Source organism: Lucilia sericata, unplaced genomic scaffold, assembly GCF_015586225.1.
Source record: "Lucilia sericata isolate MDLA Ls3-8-SP2 unplaced genomic scaffold, ASM1558622v1 Contig000183F_arrow, whole genome shotgun sequence".
NCBI classification, from domain to species: Eukaryota; Metazoa; Arthropoda; class Insecta; order Diptera; family Calliphoridae; genus Lucilia; species Lucilia sericata.
The window spans coordinates 102,692-120,801 of NW_023994211.1; the positions used below are offsets into that span (position 1 = coordinate 102,692).

Below are 18,110 nucleotides of genomic sequence, written 5' to 3' on the forward strand. Positions count from 1 at the left end.
TACATATGTATTTGTATGTATATGTATAAAAATAAAATTCAACACAAAATCATAGTTATTATTTATTTCTTTTTTTTTTGGCGCTTTTTCGCTCAATTGTATGTTGTTGGCTTTTAGGGAGTCTGCGTAGAAAACTGGTCAATGAGAAATGTTTGTAATCGTATTTGGGAATGTGAGTAAATTTGTATAACCCACACCAATTGCATTTACATTGCACTTTAAGGTCGATAAAGGAAGGGTATTTGTTTTGTAAAGGCAAGTTTGCACAAAGTCAACGGGTGTTCTTTTATTTTTTTTGGTTTTTTGAAAGCGATTTATACAGTTTTTAAAATATGTACTGTATAATAGAATAATAGTACCATTTTCTCAGTTAATTTTAACGTATAGTTTAAAATCGACAACAAAAATATAAAAAATACACGACGTTATAAAATTAACAAAAATAAATAAATAATACACGATGTTGTTAAATCATAAACGCAGATTCGATCAACGACTGGCGCAGGAGTTGAATTTTGGAAGCTGACTTTATGGAAAAAACTGTATGGCGGTAGTAGGGTCAATTATGATTCCTATAAATTCCATAAAGATTTCGATTCATATAAAACTGTTTCAACGAACAGACGGATGATCGTCTTAGAATCTAATTGAAACCCAGAAAAGATACATATGTATATACTTTTGTTAGTCTACTACCTTACAAACGGAATTACAAAATCAATATATGTACCCTTATTTTTTTTTGTTTAAACCCACGTTAAAATCATGAATGTTGAACAGATATGTTAAAAAACATAGAAACTTAATATGTGGTAAAAAGGCCAAAGTACATTTTTTGTATTTTCAGGAAAACGTTTAAAGTTTTAATTTTCAATACAAAACTATAGTAAATCAATAGTTCTGACCCGATCTTTATAAAAAATTTACACATTATAGAGTTGAGAATGAAGATTTCAAAAATGCGAAAACATGTTTTATGCATAATTTGAGATATGTGATTTTTCCTTATTGCCACAGAATTGTGAAACAAAGGTTTATATAGATTTATTGCTCTGTGAAGAATTTGGACTTACAATTAACAAGGATAAACTTAAGATTGATGTATTTACTAAAATTCTTTTTATTTTGCTATGGCAAGATCAGAAATTTTCCTAAATTCATTTGTTTGAGTTCACAATTATCTCATCCTACCAAATTTGACCAAAATTTAAACCTACCAAGCAAAGTGGCAACGCTGGTTATTTTCTGGAAATTTTCATAAATTCATATGTTTGAGTTCACAATGTGGCAACGCTGGTTATGCACCACCTGAATTTCTGTAGATAATAGAGATTTTGGTGCTATCATTTTATCATTTATTAAAGTCAAGTTGCACAGTGGTGCTAATATTTTGACAGTAACTGTATTACGATTCATTCATGAAATTAATTAAATTATCTTAAAAACTAATAGTTTTATGATAATTTAATTACAACTTTTACGATAGTATGTTTTTCGCATCTTGTTATCGTAAACACAAAATTTAATATTTTTGAAATAATGCTGTTTGGTGCATCGAATCAGTTGTATTTTATATTTAATGGAAATCGGATAATGGGTTAAAATAGCGCTCATTATACGTATGTATACATACACATATTTTTATCAATACTCAGTCTCTGTTACTGTTTCATCGTCATCGTAACTTTTAAAAAAGAGTACGATTCGACTCTATGCTGCTAGAACTTTTATTGTTGTTGTTTTCATCAACAAATGTATAGAGATAGTCGTTCGCAAAGGATACTTTATAGAGAGCGCCATTAGTTTGTGTGTAACGTTTGCCGGTGACAGCCGAATTATTTGTAGTATTTTTTAGTGTGTTTTTCATGAAAATTTGTAAATTGAAAAATCTTTAGATGGAATAAAATGAATTTTTACAAAGAAAGCTTTAAGAAAATGTGTGTGTATGTAAACTAAAATCGGAAAAGTGAAAATATAAATTTAAACATTGAATCTTTAAATTAATTAAAGAAATAGTTTTGTAAATGAACAAATAAAATTAAATTATATTAAAATTTTTAATGTTGTTATTTTTTGCGAAAAATGTCTAACAGTTGTACTTATTCGTTCCTTCCTTTCTATGTGCGTCTATTGTATTATCTTTTACGTACAATTTGACTGCCAAGCAAGAAAATCGATAATTCAGTACTGTATCTTACGGTAAAGGTGATCTGAGGCTGCACTCAGAGGACGGGGCTACAACAACAAGGAAAAATTATATATGTATGTATGTACATATGTATATACAATAGAAGAAGAAATAATATACATATACATATGTATGTACTCGTGATTATGTATGTAAAAAAAACTACGATAAAAACGAAGTAGTAGTGTTTGATATTCGTTTTTGTTATCGTAAAGCCGCCCCGGTTTTTGGTAGCTGTTGGATGTTCCACAGATTTTTACACTATGTTTAAATGTATGCGATATTATTGCAGGCTTCCTAACACCTATTTGACTAGCTTCGTAACTGCATGCAGCTCCGCGCGCTCCTGACTTCTTCCTGCATATTATGTTTTGGTTGTTTTTATGTCGTTGAGTTTCACTTCTCCTACAAATATAATACATACGTATTAGTAGTGATAATAATCATCCCTGTGAGGATGTTCAAGTTTTTAAACGTATGAGCGAGTTATCGTCGTAGTCGTTTCATCTACTACTATTTTGGCTCGGTTATTGCATCGCTGCTACTTATTACTCCGGCTGCAAAAATTTTTACTTTCCGCAAATTTTCTCGTCTTGGATTGACTGAAAATTTTTTTTAAAGTAAATGTATGTATTTCTACAAATACATTCATACGTATTTGGATGATACATACATTAATACAACTGAGTAATAAAAAACATGAATACAATCATACTAGTTGACACGACAGACGGACGGACACAGAAAATATTACAGACATAAAGAAGTGTCTGGCTTTAGAACATACGTATATACTTATGTACATATATATACATTAGTGTGTATGTGATACATATTAATAGAAATACCAAAGCGTAGATTAACTTAAACTAGTCAATAAATAAAAACGCAAAGTTTCGGTTTGAAATTTTTGAAAAATTAATGTAAAATCTGTTCGATATATCACCACCAACAGAAAGAAAACCAACACAACAATAGTTTACTTCGTTGCAAAAATTAAATCAACAACAACATCAGCAACATTTACTAAATTCTACCTATAAAACTGCAACTTTTACATTAAGGAAAAGGTTGATACAAATAAGTACATATAGCTTATACATACCAAAAAATATTTATAAAATATGTATACATTTGTTTAGTTAATTTTGAAATTTACGTATGTATATGATCAACCACTTAAAGTAATTTTGCGGATTGATAATTACTTTTAAAAGATATACATATAATTATTAATATAAACTAACTATACCCAGTGTGCTTTGCTACCCTAAAAGCAATATGTATAAATAAACAACCCACTTAACGATTTTGAAGATTCTAACTACAATAGTTTTCCAGATTTATAATATGTTAGACATGAGAGACGTCAAGCAAATTATTGCAAGTTCGTCAGTTTCTATCTATTGCCAATTTCTATCTATCTATGAAATTTTGTATTTAATTCATATATGTTGTGCCAAGCCACCCATTGAAAGTCCGCCCGTTATGCTCTAAATGTTCACATGAATGTCAAAGTTCTTCATGGAAAATTTGAAAATATACGATATACGAATTTTTATATTTGATTCATGTGGAGGCTTCAAGCTCCCCAGATGAAAGTCCGTATTTTTTCCTCAAAAATGTTCAGATGAATATTAAAGTAATTTGTGCAAAATTTTAAGAATCAAGTTCTATTAGTTTCCCAGATAAACGAAATTTTATATTTAATTCATTTGAGAGGTGCCAAGTTCCCCATTAAAAGTACGCCCGTTATACATACTCTAAATGTTCAGATGAATGTCAAGATTCTTCAAGTAAAATTTGAAGATTGTAGCTCTAATAGTTTCTCAGATATACGAATTTTTCTATTTAATTCATATGGGTGCTTCCAGCCCCTTCAGATGAAAGTCCGCTTTTTTCCTCCAAAATGTTCAGATGAATATTAAGGTTCTTCGTGCCACGCCCCCTAATACTATTCTGTCTGCCATTAACATAATCATAATCTGGAATTTCAAAATAAAAAGTATATTCCAGACATACAGGGATACGCTGTGAATTTGAAGAAAATTGGTCGGGCATAAGGTTTTTTTGAGACCCATTTCGAGGAAATTTAAAAATGTTTTCTCTATATCGTCTATGTCTGTTGGTTCTATGAAAATTTTTTACAAAAAAAGCTCTATTTGATATAAATTTGTGAATAATTTTGCAAATAATGCAAAGTTTTTAATTCTTTTTATATAAGAGTTTTAGATATGGTCGTACAAACATATTGTAGAAGGAAAATTTTAAAAATTTTCACGAACTAGCGAATAAACAGCTTTGTTCTTCTGAAAACTTGTATTATTTTAGATAGATCTGTTGAATATCGTCCCTCAAGATTTGCAATCGTTAGTAAATACAAAAAAGTTGACCAAGGCAAACTCTGATGTTTGTAACACCATTGGTCCTACACCCACCTTAAAGTATACTAATCTCCATTTTCTGATCCTGTAGTTATTTAGTTCCTGATCCTGTAGTTAGTTAGTTAGTTAGTCATTTGACATGAATATTTAATACCTCATTATATATATAACTTTCTGCGGATGATGACACTTGGTATAATTATTAAGAAAAGATTATGTTAATGACACAATTTTTGTAATTTGTCCTATTATTTACCAAATTTTTAACTTTTCAATCGATTTCCGGCACGGGTTCTCGTTATCCGATTGAACTAAAATTTAATACCTGTTAGTTTTGAACACTAATGAACAAAATAAGATCCATATAAACAAAATCGATATTTTATGTCCACCTCTAGGGCGCACATACATAGTCACATACAATTTTTAAATTAGTATGATAAAATTTTTTACATTTATTGTATTTACATATGTGTGTATTTTGTTTTGGTTCTATGTACGTTTTAGGACGAATGAAATGACTCTGGTACAGAATCTGATGGAGATACCTTAGATGTGGACATTAAACATCATCATTATATAGAGTTGGATATGGAAACTAGTAAGTTATTTTTAATACAAATAATTATTTTTTTGCTCTAAATTTATTTTTAGATTTCTCTTCATGTTAAAATTAAGATGAATTTTTTAAACAATAAAATTGCCTTTTCCCCCTAAGCGGAAATTGCTATCGAGATATTTTCATGCAACAGTTGAACATTTGCTTATAGTTCACAAAATTTTTTAAAAAAATGTTCAATTGGGGAAATTTTTCACGTGAAATTGGCGAAGGAAATGAAAAATAGAAAGTAGAAGAACAACAGATTCTCTGTTGTAAGACATTCCGAATGGCGGTTTTTGACTATATTGTACGTAATTTGTTGTAAAATTTTATAAAACTACATAAATATATGTTTTACCTCCTAAAGCGTTGGTTTTTTAATAAATAAACCATATTTTATCAATTGCAAAGTAGTTAAAACATTATAACAACACTTTAAGAATATACACATGGAATTTCTTATATAACAAGCAAGAAGATACGAAAGTGATACGAATTCGTATATTTATTGCGGCAACAATCATATTCGTATTGCTGAAGATACCTCCTTCGGGAGAGATTGTGCGACCAGGACCAGAATACTTCCAAGCAAAAAAGAGACATTAGCATGGTGAAAATAATAAGATATCTTCAGATACTCGTCTGGAAGATATATAGCAGATATGCCCCTATTATCTTTAAGAAAAAATATAAGAAATTAAAAAATTGGCAATTTGAAGACACATTTATTAGTGTTAGCAACAAAAAATTACAAAGCAGAAAATATATCAATATAAATTTGCAAAATTAAGGTTTTTCAAGTTTGTCCACAGGAAGTTTCTTTTAATATCATGATTATCATTTTCTTATTGTTCAAATAAAGATAAACTTATATTTTTTCAAGCATAACTAAACACTGTAATGATGCAATCTTGGTTTATAGCGTATTTATAAATGTATTAACATTTATTTAAAAAAAATTTAATTTTTTCGTAATTTTAAAATATTTTGAAGTTTGAAAAAAATATGTATTCTTATTGCCATAATATTACCTATGCGATATCATAAGGATATCTTAAACTTATGAAAAAATATTAATTTAAATATTATTGTTTATTGTCGATTTTACTTTTAACTTTTAACATTAGGATATCAAAGAAAGTAATAGAAACATTCTGGAAAACTCTACTTCCATAATAAAAAACAAAATACCTATAAATAAATTTTATTTTATTGAAATTTATCATTCCACAATATCTAGTTTACAAGATAATTTCGATCTATGTTGATAAAATTTTTGGGCAAAATAAGCATGAGCTGAGTTCAAAGTTGATGAAAAAACTATTATTTGAAATGTAATAATAGTGCCTGTTTAAAGACCCTTAATGTTAGTAATGTAACAAATCTATTGTAAAAACCTATTTTTACGAATTTTTAAGACATATGTAGTAATGGTAACAAGTGTCAAAATGTACAATTCACTTGCAAGGAAAATTATAATTATTTTATTTACATTTTTAAAAGTTTGAAGGTAAAAAATTGCTAAAAACGTAAAAATTATTCAATACAGAATTTTAATATACATATGTATTTTTTTGATGTGCTTTAACTTGTTTAAGTAAAATTTCAGTTACAATCATTGTTTTATATGAATTTTGAAATAGATTTTGATGCGTAAGCTCTAAAATACAAAATATATATATATATATATATATATATATATATATATATATATATATATATATATATATATATATATATATATATATAGATATATATATATATATATATATATATATATATATATATATATATATATATATATATATATATATATATATATATATATACACCAGCAAACATTCGATTAAAGCTTAAGCCGGAATAGTTAAATTTGTCTTCTTGTATATCCAATTAGTATGTATTTGTAACATATGCATATAGTATTAAAATATATGCAATATAATATGCCCACAGTGTATGTAAATTGCTGGAAACTAATAAATACTTTAAAGTAGATATCATCAGTTACTAATATGCCAAATATGTATATCAATTTTACTTCTAGCTTAATCTTAATCTCAATATTCCTTAGAAAATATTGTAAATAAGATTCCAAATAATTACCGCGGTGATTATAAACAGCATGGTCGATGATAGATCGATTTCCAATCAGAATATATGTAAATGCATTGTAAGTAGTACTTTGTAACAGCGTTGCCACTCACAATTTATTTTTCTTACCAAAGTTCCGACAAAAAACTACCAAAACGTTCCAGAAACTACCAAACTTTTCCTTATTTCCTATTTTTAAAACTAATATGTAATATCATACAATGATTTGTTCCAAAGAATCAATGGTTTACTTTTACGTAATTAGACAAAATTTCCAAACACTTTGTTACTATATAGTTATGAAACACATAATTGCAGTTTTCGACAAAATTTGTACCAAAATCATTCCCGAGAAAACAGTAATAGTATTATATTCGGCTTACAATATTAAAGAAAAAATAAAACATATATTTTTGGTATTTTTTATATTTTATACCTATGTTGCATAATTTTGATCGTGGGTTATGATATTTAAAATCTTGAGAAAATTATCTTTTAATTGATACCAATCACTTGTATTAAAAGCCAACGGTTGATTTATCGCCTTTTTTAATGTGCCTGTGCCCCTATGTGAAATGTTGTAATACTTCTTTTTTTAAATTCCAACTCCTTAATCTACCATATCTGAGGCTAGAACTACTGATTTTGTGCATCATTTTTTAGAAAAGAAACTGATTGATTTTATATCCTCACAACATTCTAACAACGGTTCATGTCAGGTTTATCTCTCATAAGTACTTCCAGGAGTTTTTAGGAATAACATAATTAATAACGTAAGAAATGAGTTATAGGGGATAAATTCAAATCCATATGTTTGAGTGTTGTATAGAAATAAATTGTGAATTATATTTTCGAAATTTATATTTTTCATAAAAAACCTACAAAAAAAAAAAAATTGGTGAAAAAACTACTAAAACTCAAAAATTTTATATTATTGAATATTTTGATTGTTAGGGTCCAAAAGTCAATGTTTCATTCCATGAGTAAAAAATATACTACAACAAATCAAATTTTGTAAAACTATTTATATTTACGATTGATAAAATCAACTTTTCACAATTTTTAGTTAGGGATGCCAATCGAGACTCGCTTTTACAAATCCCGGATTTCGGCATATTTAAAATTGGGATCCAAGGATTTTTCGGGATTACATAAAATTAGTAAATTTTAACATATAAAGTAAATATTACTGAACTGTTCCGAAATTAAACATTTAAAGTCGTTTTTCCCGAAACGTCTTTTTGGTAATTTTTAAATGATTCTACTAAACCATGAATGTTTTACTTTTCAGGTTTTAGTTCCTACACCGATGCGAACTCTCCGACCGATAAAATTTGTTCATCAGAATTTTCTGCGATGATGTGTAAATCCCACCTCCAGTACGATCAGCATAGTTCTGAAGAAGAACTAGAGGTAATAAATGGTCCTTCATCAGTGGCAGCTGCAGAAGCTGCTGCCAGCAATGTATTGACGGTACGTGGCACATCATCCCTAATATCAGAACGTGGATCGTCGTCACTAGAGCCCGATGAGCTGCAGGGTGAAATAGCTGCTTTAAAAAGGTCTAGTTCAACATTGGTGGAAAATCGCAAACGTTCGCTGGCACACAGTTCAGATGATGATGTATGTTAAATGTTAAAATTCGTTATTACTTTATAATTGCTAATCTGAATTTAACTTTGATTACAGTTACGAAATTTTTTGGAACCAATTTTGACGCCTGTCAACTTTCGCACATCACCGCCTTTAGAGGCTTTCAAGCCAAATCGTAGCCACATGTATCGCTCGACTACGCCACTAATTTTACAAGAGGCACGTTGCGGTATTGAAAATATTAAGTTATGTGATAATAGTGTTAATGATGAAAATGGTGGAGCAAATAATGTTGGCGGTGGCAACAATGGTGATACTTCTTGCATCATGGGCACCGAGGGGGAAAACGCCGAAAATGATGAGGGCACAGCCAGCAGCATTATTAAAATGAAGATGAGCAATTCGACGAGTAGTCATCACATATATCAACCTCAAGCCAAGCATAATTTTCACTTTAATAGTTCGCGCAGCAGTCCTGCCTCCACGACTGGTCTCGATGTTGAGGTTAGATCGGTTAGTCCACCCGCGAAACTCTTCCATTGTGCAATATCACCCAGACGCCGACCCATGCGCACGCAACACAATTCACAACGGTTACAAAGACCGCACAGGCCATGTTTAGATTTCGATAAAATGCAGCAGGTTAGTTTGTAATGTAGCGCCAAATCAAACAGAACTAAAAAGAAGTCTATAATCACCTTTGACAACAATACCATCATCACTATCACCACCAAAAACAATAACACAAACAATGCAAGCAACATCATCTCAGCGACTGCGACTAACTTTCCAACTGCAACATTAAACAGTGATTGTTGCACACCTAAAAGCATCACAAGATGAAACAACCTTCATCGACATCGTCAGCAGCAATCTTTTAACTTTTTCAGTATTCGTCTACGTTCATACGTCATTTAGAGGTTTGTGGGTTTTAGATACAAAATGTAACTTCTTTTATTAGAAAAAAAACTCTCTATCCATCTTTCTCGGTTTCTCAAAACCCGAAACGCAACCCGCACACACCTACACCCACACAAAAACAATCTCATACCTACGAAACAAAAACATGCTCATTAGGGTCATAACTATTATTGGGCGGTAAAATACCACAGCACTACTTTTTTGCCAACACTGTCCTGATAATATGTCAATTTGGTTAAAAAACTTCCCGCACCTAAAGCAATTTCTGAAATGCTTTTATTCGATATTTTTACAATTTTTTTTCTTATAATTTTCATATAAAGTTATACTGTTATCTAAAATATGCAATATTATGCCGATTTATTGAAAATTGTTTAACACTATAAGATAATGGAAAAAAATTGCAAAATTGTTACGCAAAATATTACTTTTGAACATTTAAAAAAAGTGATATTTATACAAAACGTCATCGCCTTTAGTGCGGGAACTTTTTTCACGATCGAAAAAAAAAAATAATATCATATTCCGTAACATATGTTCAAGCTCTACAAGGTCATGCTATGGTATTTTTAATATTCGCAAAAATTTCAAAAAATAATTACCCTAAAACTCATATTCACGCATGTATTTCCATATATACATATGTATAATAAAAACAAAAACAGTTTAACAAATATTACTAGGTAATATTGTATAAGTTTAAAACATTTACAAAAACAACAACAAAAAGTATATCATAATTATTATATTACAGGTTCTGTTTTTATAATAAGTATAAAAAAATTAATTTAATTAGTAATAATTTTAATTTAACATGTGAATAAATTGGATTTTCGAAAAATTTTAAATTTTAAAATAAAACAAATATTTTGTCATGAAAATGTTAGCAATCATTTCACTTTTGAATATTGATTGAATGATCTCAAATATTTATTAACTACACACGTATAGTAGATCTAAAACGGGATGTTTCTAAGTTGCCGTATGTATGTATGTATGTATGTATGTATGTATGTATGTATGTATGTATGTATGTATGTATGTATGTATGTATGTATGTATGTATGTATGTATGTATGTATGTATGTATGTATGTATGTATGTATGTATGTATGTATGTATGTATGTATGTATGTATGTATGTATGTATGTATGTATGTATGTATGTATGTATGTATGTATGTATGTATGTATGTATGTATGTATGTATGTATGTATGAATGTATGTATGCATGTATTGACCACCAATTTTTTTCGAATCATAAATTTGACGTGACACTATCTGAAATTATTGATAGACAGACTACACTATGAATCATAGAACGATTCTGAGATATATTATATTAACAGCTTATGAGTAACGAATAAATTATGACATATTTATTATCGGTACAATCTCCATTAAAATTTGGATATATTAGTGCAATGGAAAAATATTGCACTACAGCTCGATTTTTTGTAACCTTTGACCCAGAATATGTCGCTTAGCGCACACTATATTTTCCGTGACTTTTAATCCCCCACTAATTATGCTAAGCGGAAGCTATGTACCAATTTACATTTAGCTATCTAAAATTTCTCAGATTGCTCTTTTCATGCTTAATTTGCTTAATTTTCATGTGATACTATAATTAAAACAAAATAATTGGAAAAACATTTGAAACCAACGCGACTGATTTTAATGTATTTTTATCTGTATTTGTTTTTCTCTATCACCCACAATGCCGCAAAATGGCATTGAATATTTAGTTCACATATTACGTTTAAGAGTTAATTTCGGGTCCTCATTATGTATTTTTCCTAAATTTTATTTAAACCGGTTGAAAACAGAATAATATTTTAATATGGTTTGAAGAAAATTTCCCAATATAGCATAGCTTGAGTTTGACATTCACAGTTTATGGGTTAACATTATTCGATTTTACTAAAACTTCTGAGTATGTTGCTTATTATCTGGAATTTTATATTCTGAAAAGGTTTTATATAAGTAGCATATTATTTTCTCCGAAATCCTCAAAACTCAAATCGCAGGTCCCGCCAATCTGTGGGAGATATCGACCTAAAATACGAATATATTTAATGTAATGACATAGTTTTATTAAAGTATTTCCAAAAATGTGTTCAGTTTTTTTTAATATTTCTCAATTAAGTGTTTTATGGCACTAAATTATCTGAGGAATTTGTAATAACTCTTACAATTTTTGTCTGATTTTTTGTATTATATCTTATTGGAACGATAATTGAATATATATTTCCATTATTAAAATTCAAAAATATAAATTATAGTTTAAGTCTAGAGGCAGAGACGGTCAATAAAAAAATTCGTAATTTCTGTAAAATGAAAGAATTGAATATGAGAGATACAAGTATACAGTCAGGGGGAAATTTGTTATTGCCCTTTTCGGGATCAGCATACCAAATAATATTAAGGTTACTTAAAATTATTTAAAAAGTTTTTTCATTGTTGGCCTGAGTAATTTATTTATTACTACATCAGCTATGATGGATTGATCCAAGATTTGTGTTTGAAAGATATCGGGGCCTTCTCGAAGTTGAATTTATATGCGTGCACAGTAAAATAAGTTTGAATTTTTCTTTAAAATAAATAAAATTTGTATGTTATGTATATTTTTTATATAATTGACTTATTTACAAAATAGACAATGTGAAAACTGAAAATTAAAAAATGCGTGATTAGATTATTCGGGTTTTTATCAGGTTAATAATCGGATTATTCAAAATTATTCGGTTAATCAAATAAAAAGAAACTGGATGTTTTTTATTAATTTTCATGTGATATCTTTTTCTATATAAAGAAATTAGGTTAATTAATTTTATATTTTTTTGATTTCATACGTTCCAATGGGTATAACTATTGCCAAAGAACTTATTATAAATACTTAAGAAACATTGTGTTCCTTAAAACTGGTTGTAAAGGCGATATCATTATTTCCAAGATTGCTGTTCAAGAATCTGTAATGCTTCCGTATGAACCCATTCTAGAAGTAGGTAAATTAGAACAAATTCCTATACTGTCAAAATTATTGTTATTCCTTTTTGTTGTGTTTAATTGTGATTTGTGTGTGTGTGTGTGGAAAAACACAATTTTTATATTAGGTGTGTTCGCGTACTTTCCAGTAAAATATATAACTTTATGATACAGAGTAATTTTTAATTTACTCTCAATCAAAAAATATCCAAAAAAGTACGCGAACGCCAATTTTTAAAAACAATTTAAAATTTTTATTTATAAACAAAGATTGGTAATGTCCTTTTGCCGATAACTCAATCGATAACAAAACTCCAAAAAACAAAGAATTGAAAATATGATATTTAAAGAGGATATTTAAAGTTAACAAAACACGTAATATCATTAAAAATATATTACTTTTTTTAAACTTCATGTTACAAACAAACAAACATATTATTAAAATAAAGATTTACACAAAATAGCTAAAAGAAAGACACACTAAATGGTTTTAAAAACGCTAGATTGACAATAGTTGTTATGATTTTTCACAACAAACAAACTCTTTTAAAAACTAATTTATGATAAATAAAATTAAAATAAATCTAATTACAAATAATATTTTAATATTCGGTTATTATTAATTTTTATATTTCTTTCAACAAATGTGAAATTTACCAAATTTTTGTTTTCTTTGGCTTGTTTACATATTCATTAATCAATCATATGTTGTGAACATATGTTTGATATTTTTTACTGGGGAAAATATATCCAGTAAAATTAAAAAATTCTCTATCAACGAACTGTCATTTTCATCGCTCTCTTACTCTCTCATTGAAAGTTTTTAAAAGTATGCGAACGGAATCCAGTAACAATTGTTACAAATTATCGAGTTGCGAACAGACGTAATGATGAGCGACGGAGTAAAGTTGAATATTATTCAACACAGAAAAAAATTGAATTCAAAATCAAACAAAAAATTCATAAATCCAAGTATTTTTTTTACTAAAATAGGACCTATCACGAAATTCGTATAATCAAGTACTCAAATTCGTAAATTCTTTATTGAAAAAATTTCAGGATTTTTCTTATTAAAATAATATACTATTTACGAAAAACATTAATAAATAATCGCAACATTTCCAAACAATTATTTTACTGAAACAATAACACAAGTTATTAGTATTTGTACTGAAATTCAAACAAATATGTTATCTGAAACAGTTAAATTATTTATTGTATTTTGGCAATAATAATAAGCAAAATTTTTTATTGAATCTATAAAAATTTTGTTAAAAAATATATACTAAATTTTAACAAAAATTTTACAAGAAATATTTAAAACTAAAAGTAGTAAAAAAAATTACATATATACTTACAACATTTTTAAGAAAACGTTTCTAATTCTAGAAACTATTATACATTAAATGTTATAAACCAAATAAGAATTATATCAATTCATTTTAGTACATTCCAAAACTGGTTTTATTGTTGTATTCCATATGCTGACATAAAAATAAAACTCAAACAAAAACATTTATTGAATCAGTAAAAATATTTACTGAAAGTTAAATTTATTTCAATAAAGTGTTTGTTAGAAAATATTTTCCTTCTGTGTGAACATCAAACAAATTCGTTATAAACCCAAATAAAAATATTTATAAAAATCGAAATTAAATTTAAGCAAACGATTGTTAAGAAAAAAATTGTTCATATTTTTTTCTGTGAACTTTTCCGCACGGCTGCTTGAAAATCAATTGTCATACAAATATTTTTATTGTCCATTAAAGTTATAGTTTCGGACGTATGTCATCCGGTTCATGTCTAACGATTTTTATTTTTTTTTATTTTACTTAAACAATAACGCAAATTATTTGTATTTGTACTGAAATTCAAGCAATTATTTTATCTGTAACAGATAAATTATTTATTGTATTTTGGCAATAATAATTCACAAAATTCCTTATTGAATCTATAAAAATTTTGTTAAAAAATATATATTGAATTTTAACAAAAATTTTACTAATTCTATAAAATTAAAATTTGTAGAAAAAAGTACTTATATACTTACAACAATTTTATTTCACATTCTAGAAACTATTATTTTGTACAGAAACACTTATACATTAAATGTTATAAACCAAATAAGAATTATATCAATTCATTTTAGTGCATTCAAAACTTGTTTTATTGTTGTATTCCATATGCTGACATAAAAATTTAACTCAAACAAAAACATTTATTGAATCAGTAAAAATATTTACTGAAAATTAAATTTATTTCAATAAAGTGTTTGTTAGAAAATATTTTCCTTCTGTGTGAAAATCAAACAAATTCATTTTAAACCCAAATAAAAATATTTATAAAAATCGCAGTATGAGTTAATATTATCTGGGTTAACATTATCTGAAGTCTTAAATTGTATTATCTGAAAAAATTTTACATAAAATAGATAACAGTGAAGAATAAAACTGGTTTTCCAAAAATTTTAACAAAAATTTGTTTTCTCCGAAATCCTCAAAATTCAATTCGCAGGTACCTCTAATATGTGAGAGATATCGACCTAATTTTTTTACTATTTTATTTCCTTCTTTATTGTCCATAAGTTGCATAGAGATTTTCCCAAAATTTGAAAATTTGCTTAACAAAATAGGTAAAAGTTTGAAACTGGAGTTTTGAAACTGCAGTCTGAAGGGTTTTCCACGTATGACTATACCCCAAATACGTTTTACGCTATCTAATGAGGATATAAGCTCACATTTACGTTAATACGAATATATTGAATATAATCACATGGTTTTATCGGAATATTACCCAAAAATTTTTATTTTTTTTTTTTTTTATTTCTCAGATAAGTGTTTTGTGACACTAAAGAATCGGAGGAATTTGTAATAACTTTTATAATTTTTGACTGATTTTCGAGTTTTATATCTTATTGAAACGATAATTGAATATATATTTCAATTATTTTCTGTTATATTCCAGAATATAAATTTAGTTATAAAATTTTTACAAAAACCACTTCCCACTTCAGAACTGTGGCGCCACTAGTTAACGTAGTCCTGTCGGCCGAAATTCTTTCAGAGTGTATTTTTATAACTTTAAGTATAAGTACGGTGACCAGACGTTCTGTATTATACACTGTATTTTAGAGTCCTGTACTGTATAAATTATTCTTTGCTAAAAACCGTTAAAATGTTATGTATTTTATTTAGTGTTCTGTATTTGTTCAGAATTTCGTTATTTTTTCAGTTTTACATAAAATATAAATAAGCATAAGTCTAGAGGCAGAGACAGCCACTGTTCGCAACGCTTGAAAAATTACAGCATTTTATATTTGGGACTCAAGTATACAGTCGTAAGGACTAACAGATGAAAATGTGGAAAATTCGTGGGTGATACGACTTTTTATTTCCATATTCGGAAACAGCACACCAAATAATACTAGAATTAGTGAAAATTATTAAAAACATTTTTTAATCGTTAGCCTGGGTTATTGTTATTTTTATAACAATAACACATAAACTTTTGTAAAATGATTTCTGTTACCTTAACACTTGTTTATATCGAATTTTAATAATAACTAGAGTTCGCCCAGCGGTCGAAATTCGACCAGAACATATGCTGGAAAAAATACATAAATATGCTAAAATAAAACCCTTTTTTTATAGTTCAAATCTGCGGTAAAAAATTTACTTTATTGATATCAAAGTGTATAATTTGCTATTATTAATGTTTTCTTTTAGAAAATGTGCTGGGTTTTTGGTAAAAGTCCCATCAGAAGTTTAAAACCTCAATTGTCAAAATTAGTTATAAAACTTGTTTTACAAAAGTATTTCAACTATTTTAAAAATAGTAAATAACGAACATTTCTTCTATCGACTTATTATCCCCTACATATTTACGCTACGTTCACAATGCTGGAGTACTCTATTGTACGCACCATTAAAGATATGTTAGCTGTTCAAAATACAGAGTGGAAATGTTCTAAAAATTTGTCAAGACAATAAAAATATTTAAAATAAATAATGTCTTATCTAATTATAAATAAATTTTATTTGGATGTCATTAGTAGTCCTTCCATCAAGTATATGCTGTATAAATTCTCCCTTATAACACTCGACAAAGACTTCAGCAGACCTACATTTATTAAATAAACGATACATTGCTAAGTACGGTTAAACACTCTTCATCCCAAAAGACATGAATTATATTTAGCAGTTTCATCTAGCAGTTTTATCTATTTTTATATAGCATATAACCATCACCTGTTCAACTTACAGTTTTCAGTTTACACTACTATTTCCTAATTGGTTAGAATAACCCAAAAAAGAAGAATATCATCAAATCCTCGCTCTGCTAAACCTGCATATAAGCGATATACCCATTTATTGCGGTGTATCATGTACCGGCATGACGAACTAAACTTTACTTATATTTTATACAGGCTTTTTTTATTACTTACTGACACTGAATCAATTCGTTAATCCATCATTTAAATCTTCCAAATCAATCAAAACTAATAATTATGTATCGCAATTCAGTATTTTATTTCACCGATTTTTTTCGTAAACATAATCGAAAAGCATCGGCAGTGTAACGACCAATAAAAAGTTCACGTTAATAATTTAAAAATATTTCAAGACATAACTTTTGACATTCTTATAGTTTTCCGATCTTTGTCTTTAAAATATTCTACGGTCGTTAAAAAGTTAGGGAAATGAAAATTCGTTAATGTAACCGATATTTGTCATTACTTTACGATATCAATACTTAAAATTAAAAAAATTACTGAATTCCGGTACTGATGTCCTACCAATATTTTTCCAGGTCAAACACCAATATCAGTACATTTTTTGGCATATCTTGAGGTGTCCCCAAGCATTATTTACACATGTTTTTATATTCCCAGTTCGTTGTTTCCTCAGGAAAGTCCTTCAATTTAATTATTTTGAAAAGTTTAAATAACGAAAAACCTTCAATCGAAAACTCTGAATATAAAACTGAAGTCCTACTTCTTATAAAAATATTCGATTTGGTAACAATCGTAACGATGTTATAACAAAATAGATCATTATCTCATTCACAATTTAGCACTTTACACAAAAATATAAAACAATAAAATCCTATTTTCGCATTGCCTGAGCCTGTTTACATACTTATTTGTTTACAAAAATCTTATTAAAAACAACAAAAACAAATATCATGCAAAATACAAAAAGAAAACCGCAACAGAGAAGTTAAACGTTTCTGCACTCTCCTCTCTTTTTTCAAAAAGCCGTGTTGTTTACTTCTTTGTTTTGTTTCTTGCTTTGTTTGTTTGTTTTTAATTTCAAGAATACGTACGTGTGACTATTGTTT

General features: G+C 27.8%; 1 protein-coding gene across 5 annotated transcripts in view; it reads left to right on the forward strand.

Annotated features, from left to right (window-relative positions):
- LOC119601644 overlaps positions 1 to 10,437 on the forward strand; it is a 40,580-nt gene extending 30,143 nt beyond the window's left edge. For 2 of the 5 annotated variants that reach the window (XM_037952706.1, XM_037952703.1), the window contains exons 2-4: positions 5,080 to 5,173; positions 8,559 to 8,890; positions 8,957 to 10,437. In XM_037952706.1, the coding sequence (XP_037808634.1) occupies positions 5,164 to 5,173; positions 8,559 to 8,890; positions 8,957 to 9,514 (900 nt within the window). In that variant the 5' untranslated portion in view covers positions 5,080 to 5,163 and the 3' untranslated portion in view covers positions 9,515 to 10,437. Of the gene's footprint in view, positions 1 to 3,046; positions 3,259 to 5,079; positions 5,174 to 8,558; positions 8,891 to 8,956 lie in introns of those variants that run through there. The other 3 variants (XM_037952705.1, XM_037952704.1, XM_037952707.1) reach the window with 3 other exon arrangements.
- The last annotated feature ends 7,673 nt before the right edge of the window (positions 10,438 to 18,110 follow it).